The sequence below is a fragment of the Eriocheir sinensis genome, unplaced genomic scaffold, assembly GCF_024679095.1.
Source record: "Eriocheir sinensis breed Jianghai 21 unplaced genomic scaffold, ASM2467909v1 Scaffold34, whole genome shotgun sequence".
NCBI classification, from domain to species: domain Eukaryota; kingdom Metazoa; phylum Arthropoda; class Malacostraca; order Decapoda; family Varunidae; genus Eriocheir; species Eriocheir sinensis.
Window position 1 is genome coordinate 804,576 of NW_026111654.1, and position 7,463 is coordinate 812,038.

General features: G+C 49.2%; 1 protein-coding gene across 1 annotated transcript in view; it reads left to right on the top strand.

Moving 5' to 3' along the window:
• The first annotated feature begins 7,409 nt into the window (after nt 1-7,409).
• The window catches only part of LOC126991779 (adhesive plaque matrix protein-like), a 9,862-nt gene continuing 9,808 nt past the window's right edge, over nt 7,410-7,463 (top strand). Inside the window, exon 1 of the mRNA XM_050850456.1 lies at nt 7,410-7,463. This exon is cut by the window's right edge and continues 32 nt beyond it. Within this exon, the coding sequence (XP_050706413.1) occupies nt 7,410-7,463 (54 nt within the window).

Sequence of the window (7,463 nt, forward strand, 5' to 3'; positions counted from 1 at the left end):
ATATCCCATCAAAAGTAGCCAAATTCGCCGACGACACCAAATTAGGAGGTACGGTAATGAACAGTCAAAGTCGCGAGAATATTCAATCAGACTTAATAAGACTTGCCGACTGGAGCGAAAAATGGCAAATGAGTTTTAACGTAGATAAATGTAAAGTAATGCACATAGGTGAAAAAAATCCTAACTTTAAATATCAGATTCAAGGACATGAGCTCAGCGAAGTAAAACAAGAAAAAGATCTTGGTGTCATTATCAGTAACACTCTTAAAATGAGTGATCAATGTTCTGTAGTGAGTAAAAAAGCCAATATGATGTTAGGATTAATCACAAGAAGCTTTGATTATCAATCACCCGAACTTATGAAGAGATTATATTTAGCATTTGTAAGACCACAGCTAGAATACGCCGCTCAGTTCTGGTCACCGAACTTTATCAAAGATCAAGTTTTGCTAGAAAAGATACAGCGACGAGCAACCAAACAAATTCCAGCGCTCCGAAACTTGCCATATGACGAGCGTTTAACCCGGCAGCGTCGATGGACCTATTTTGGGGCTCCCGCGAGTCGGTCCGCTGAAACGGCGGACCCAGTTTTGGGCTCGGCTCAAAACGCCTTAGTCGAGCTAATTGTAGGCGGTGGCGGCATGGAGCAACACACCATGCATGAACTTGGTCATTGTGGTGGGTCATAGACTTCACAATCTCTTGACGGGAAACGGGGCGCGGGGCCGATTCGCAGGGGGCCGATTTTCAAAAATTTAAAATTTAAATATTTTCAAAACCAAAGCAGCTAGCGACCTGAAACTAAAACAGGCACCTCCCTTAGGCATATATGAGTCTCCATGAGCAGCGGTATCAAAACATTCAAAGTCGTTCCCTAATAAAATCCCGATTAATTGTTTTTTATATAAGTATAACAAAACTTAAAAAGGCTATAAAATCCTCAGATTTTACGCTAGATGCACAAACATCACCAAATGCAGAGATAATCACTTATATTTTCAGAATCAATAGCAATATTTAGCATATCTTATAAGTTTTTGCCCGAAATAGCTACTTATTTTTTTTATTTAGTGCAATTTTTACGTAAGTTTTAACATCTAATAAATCACTTAATTTTCACATTAGAAACTTAATACTTGAGGAAAGCATGCAGAAACATCTTAATTTTACTCAACAAAAGCAAAATATTCATTTTTCTATATACAATCACAACTTATTTTGGTTGAATTCCGATGTCACTATTGCCGCAGCACGTCTTGCCGGCTATCTGGCCCTCGTCCCTGAACAATCACTTTAGCCTTTTGGCCTATGACTTGTGGGCCCCTGTCAGTTTCCTGGACTTGTACACGTCCCTGTTCCTCGCCGTCTCCTTCCTGCCCTCCTCGATACTGCTCCTCTTCCTGCCGGTCGGCTGCTTCAAGGCCTTGTTCTTCCTCGCTTCTGAGGTCACGTCCTTGGAGAAATTAGCACCGAAACAGTTGAAGAGGGACCTGCTGATGTGCGGCAAGATGGTGTTGGCCAGGTTGTGCCCTCCTGGCACCTGTACCCCTGCAAGGTCGGGTCTGAGGCCGCCAGGAACTCCAGGAGGTGCCTGAACCCGTCCCTGTGGCGCATGGCAAGGAGAGGAACCTCAACCTGCGCTCCTTCTTGTCCTCCCTGCACATCAGGGAGTCCCACAGCGACATCCCGAAGGACGCCATGTGGGCCATTGGGAGAGATGGCCGCTTCAGGACCGCCGGCCCGTCTCCAGCTCTCCCCTGTCGACCAGCTCGACCAGGGCGTCGAACATCACAGAGGGCGGGTCGCCTCTCGAGCTCCACGGTAAGCTTCATCGCCTCCTGCTGGGCAAGCTCCTGCTTGCAGCACTCAGCCACAGAGGAGTTGGCCTGGACCTGCCTGGCCAGGTAGCCGGCGTAGTTGCCGACCGCGGCGAGGAGCACCTCGTCCGTCGGCGGGTCCGGCTGGTCGGCCAGCTCCCTGGCAAGCTGGGCCAAGATCACCTCGTCGTCCTCCTTCTCCTCTGCCTTGGCCCGGTCCAGGTCGGCCTGCACGTCCCCGGGAAGAACCCGACGAGCTTCAGCAAATGCAGGCGCTGGGCCAACCTGTTGCTCACCATGAAGTTCTGCACGCTCGTCCAGTAGTTGGCGCCGCACATGGTGCGGCGCTTGCCGAAAGAGTGCTCAGTCGGGTCAGAGTTGGCCTTCCCATGCACACATACTCGACCCCGTAGGACGTAGTGAACAGCCCCTCACTACCACACTGCACTGAACACACCACTGCACTGCACACAACACTGAGTCACTACACTGATGGCGTAGTACGGCTCCTCCACAGTTTACTCCACGGGGTCGCGGCGTCCTCATATCTTGTGTCTCCTCCGTCACTTCCACTCGATCCACTGCCTTCTGTGTCTTCTTGTATCGTCCTCTGGATCCTTGCAGTTGTGGGGAAGGGTACAGAGACGATGAATAACTGTAGGTCCTTTACTTGGAGAGTAAACAGAGGCAGGACAGCGATAATCCTTTACAGAGGGGAAGTGCCCAGCTGACTGCGTGCCTAAGGCGAGTTAGGCGACGCGGGAACTGAGCTGAGTTGCCATGTAGGCACTAACTAAACGTACATTTCTTGTTTCCTAATACGTAAAACTGTGGACTTCACTATCCTACAGTTATCATTCATTTTACGTAAAGATTTCAACCTAAAGTTACGCAAATTTGCCATTTTTTACACAACGTTTTCAAAGTGCACGCATGGTGCTATTTTATATAAGTTACCTTGAATCCTCGACCAAATCACTCTAGAGACACTCCTGCCTGCTTGTATGCACTAAAACTTGAAGATTTCGTCCTGTTTCCACTTAAATTCGGAGTAAGAACGCAGAGTGTGTTTGAGTTGTCGCAGTGAAAGTCGCCATAACAATCGGCCCCTTACGCGAAGCCAGCGCGCCAAGACTGAAGAGATTTCCCGTCAACTAGTTGTGAAGTCTATGGGTGGGTGATTGATCTTGAGGTGGGCTTATTTGTCGTAGGTGGTGCTGTAAGGTCTTGGCAGACTGAATTAGCTATCCATACAGCAATCACTTGTCAAATTCTCTAAAGTAGACAACAAGCGACTCTCGGCTAGATGCCACGTGTCACGAGACTGTTTATTTTGTAACAAACACCACCCAAAAACAATGGAGTTTGAGTATAAGTAAATATTTTTAACGGCTTTATGGTTATGAGAGAAGTACTCTGATATACGTTCCATGTTCTTTTCTTAGCCTCAAAATGCAGTGTAATCTTGCCGTTTTTCGGCCACTTCTCGGCTTTCCCATAGCCGAAGCCCACGGGTTAAAGCGTTTAGATATGGTTTCCCTAAAAAAGCGAAGGATAAGAAAGGACTTAATTGAAGTGTTCAAAATCCTTAATGGATTCGACAACATTAACCCAGATAGTCTATTTCAGAGAGACACAAACACAATAACACGCAGCAACGGTATGAACTTAAAGGGAAACCGATGTAACACATTGGTGCGCAGAATTTTTTTCAATAATAGAATCGTCGATCACTGGAATAGACTCCCACCGTCAGTAGTTAGCGCACAGGGATATAATATTATACTGACCCTTCTTCACATGTTTTCAGACAGATTGCAGCAAGACCTCAACCTAAATCCATATTATTCTCCCCCACAACCTAGATTGCAAGTATCGTATGTTAACAATAGAGTAAAGCAACAGTTAATGTCCGCATGACAGATGGAGTGAGGTGTGGGTGCAGTAAGGTGACAGGTTACTGGTGCCGTGCCTAGTACCGCCGGTAAAACGAGGATCACCTCCACCTGTGCCCCTGAAACTACACCTCACCCATCGTGAGTATTAGGGGGGATTCTGTGGCTACCCTGTGTAGGCCACTCGGCCTCTTCAAGTCTCCCTGTGTTTCTATGTTCTTATGTTCTTATGTAATGAAGCCATTTTACCCCACAGCTTAGGTTAACAATAGTATAAGTTAAGGGTAGTAATTTCCTCTTATTTCTCTCTTTACTTTAAAATTTCCATGTCCCTTTCTTCCTTAAAGGTACATGGTGTTCTCTTCTAACTATTTCCTGCCGGCACGTTGCCGGAGGGAGAGGTGGGTGGGGAGGAGCCTTCATCTATTCTGTCCTGTTCTACCACATGTAGATTACTAGTAGTAGCGGTAGTAAACCGACACCCTCGCCATAGACCGATAGGTCTTCTGGTGTCTGTTCTCCCTATGTATTCCTATGTATTCCTCTTCCTCTTCCTCCTCCTCCTCCTCGCTGGCGACCCACTTACCCACACGCTCGTGACCTAGCTTGTATACCTGTGCTTCATCGCCTGGCTGTGTGCTTCATCGCCTGCTGGGGAATCATGGAGTCACCCACCAGGAAGGTGCTCTCCTGCTCGTCCTCCTCCTCCAGAATGGCAGACCTGTTGAAGCAATGAACAGGATAAATTGCTTGTCTGGCTGGTGTGGCTCCTCCATTCACGACGGTGAAGCCATAATGGGCAGTGCCACTACCACCCTCTCGCTGCGTGGTGTTGTCCGCTGGTGTCGTCGGTACTGCTGAAGGCAAGGGAGCGGTTGGAGAAGGGTTTGGCAACGTTAGCCTGGATGAATTCCTGCAAGGAGGCAAGGGGGAGAGAGAGAGAGAGAGAGAGAGAGAGAGTCGTATCATAAAAGTCGTGACTAACTCATTAGAGCACTCAGTGTGTGACCATTATGTGTCACCACCTCTCCAGTGGAAATAAATTATTATTATTATTATTATTTAATAATAATAATAATAATAATTTATTCCACTGGAGAGGTGGCGACACACACTGAGTGCCCAATTCTCTCTCTCAGATTCCAGGATGAACTAAACAGATTGTATGACTGGGCGGATAAATGGCAGATGGAGTTCAATGTAGGGAAATGCAGTATTCTGAGTGTAGGTATGAACAACCCCTCTCACAACTATGTATTGCTTAAATAAGCAGGTCTGAGTGCGAGAGAGATTTAGGGGTCTTAGTGAGCTCTGATCTCCGTCCAAGGGCACAATGCATTCAAGCTAGAAATTGAGCAAATAGAGTACTGGGATTTATTTCAAGGAGCGTAAGCAACAGAAGCCCCGAAGTCTTCGTCAAATTATATTTAACATTAGTTAGACCTCATCTTGACTATGCAGCTCAGTTCTGGTCACCTTACTATAGAATGGATATCAAAATGTTAGAATCAGTGCAGAGGAGGATGACTAAGATGATTCAGGGGTTGAGAAACTTGCCATACGAGGAAAGACTCAAACAGTTAAACTTCCATTCTCTAGAAAGGCGAAGGGTGCGTGGAGACATGATCGAGGTTTATAAATGGATGAAGGGCTTTAATAAGGGAAATATTCATAAGGTTTTGTTGGTAAGAGAACCGGGTAGGACACGAAGTAATGGGTTTAAACTGGATAAATTCAGATTCAACAGGGACATAGGCAAAAATTGGTTTACTAACAGGGTTGTGGATTAGTGGAATAGGCTTAGCAGTCATGTGGTGAGTGCCAATACAATTGTCACATTCAAAAATAGATTAGATAAATTCATGGACAGCGATATTAGGTGGGGTTAGATACACGGGAGCTTAGGTTTAAAGGAGCTGCCTAGTACAGGCCTACCGGCCTCTTGCAGACTCCTACGTTCTTATGTTCTTATGCTCTCTCTCTCTCTCTCTCTCTCTCTCTCTCTCTCTCTCTCTCTCTCTCTCTCTCTCTCTCTCTCTCTCTCTCTCTCTCTCTCTCTCTCTCTCTCTCTCTCTCTCTCTCTCTCTCTCTCAATTTACAATGTGTGAATTAATATTTATTTTGTTTCCACATTCCCCCCATGTGTGTGTGTGTGTGTGTGTGTGTGTGTGTGTGTGTGTGTGTGTGTGTGTGTGTGTGTGTGTGTGTGTGTGTGTGTGTGTGTGTGTGTGTGTGTGTGTGTGTGTGACGTCTCCACCAATATTTATTTCGTTGGCATCACAGGGTGTGATGGCAGCTGCCCCGACCTTTCCGCAGGCTGCTGTGACGTGCACCTCTTAGGAAGGAAAATGTCTGTGTGTGTGCGTGCGCGTACGTGCGTGCATGTGTGCGTGTGTGGGCGTATGCGAGCTTCGGCTAAGGGTGTGGGCTACGGTCCGGGGACCCACACATCGCTACTGCGTTGCCACGTGCCACTGCAATGCTGACGCGCTGCCTCAGCCATGCCGTCTCACGGGGCTCCCCAATGCGCTGGCTGATGCGCCTGCCGATGTCCTGCAGCAGGTCTCCGAAGGCAGGTCCCAGCACCCCGCTCGTTTCCACGGAGAGGGGCACGAAGTCGTATCGCTGGGCGATGGCCGCGTAGCGGTGACACTTGGTATGTGTGTGTGTGTGTGTGTGTGTGTGTGTGTGTGACGTTTCCACCAATATTTATTTCGTTGCCATCACAGGGTGTGATGGCAGCTGCCCCGGCCTTTCCGCAGGCTGCTGTGAAGCTCACCTCTTAGGATGGAAAATGTATGTATGTGTGTGCGTGTGTGTTTATGTGTAATTCACGTCTTGGTCTGCTGCGGGTATCTCTCGAGAGAGCCAGCCGTTCCCCTACGGAAGAGCACAGAGCTCTTAGTACCGATCTTTGGGTAGGGCTGAGACCACTCACACACAACACACCGCGACAATGAGGTCACAACTCCTTGCCTGACGTCGCGAACCTACTCACTGCTAGGTGAACAGGGCTACACGTGAAAGAAGATGAACCCAACTTATCTTCACCCTGCCGGGGAATGGAACCCCGGTCTTTCTGGTTGTGAGGCAGACGCCCTACCGGGCCGTGTGTGTGTGTGGGGGGGGGGGGGCGAGCTTCGGCTACGGGTGTAGGCTACGTTCCGGGGGCCCACACATCACAGCTGCATTACCATGCGCCACGGCAAGGCTGACGCGCTGCCTCAGCCATGCAGTCTCACGGGGCTCCCCACTGCGCTGGCTGAAGCGCCTGCGATGTCCTTTAGCAGGTCCCCGAAGGTGGGTCCCAACACGCCGCTCGTCTCCACGGAAAGGGGCACAAAGTCGTATCGCTGGGCGAGGGCCGCGTAATGGTGACGCTTGCGCTCTTCAGCAGCGCGCGCGGCAGCTCCAGCAGCGGAAGCTGTGTGGAAAATGTGTTAGTGCAGGTGGCGTATCACATCAACATCTTGCCTCGCCTGAAGGGGAAGAAAGTGATGCCGTCCGGTCGGCGACCGTCTCCTCGGTCCAGGTCTCGCGGCTCGAGGATGGCCGAGAGACCGGCGGCGGCTAGGGCCCGGTAGATGACGACGTTGAGAGCTGCGTGGCGGGGCAGTCTACCGGGGTTCCTGTGGCAGGACAGGCTATGATAGCTCATAGCATCGGACATTGCCCCACAGCTGCAGTGGTGAGGTTGATGGACGTGCGTGCCCAACCTCAGGGCGACGCTCACGAGGACCGCCTCGTCGGG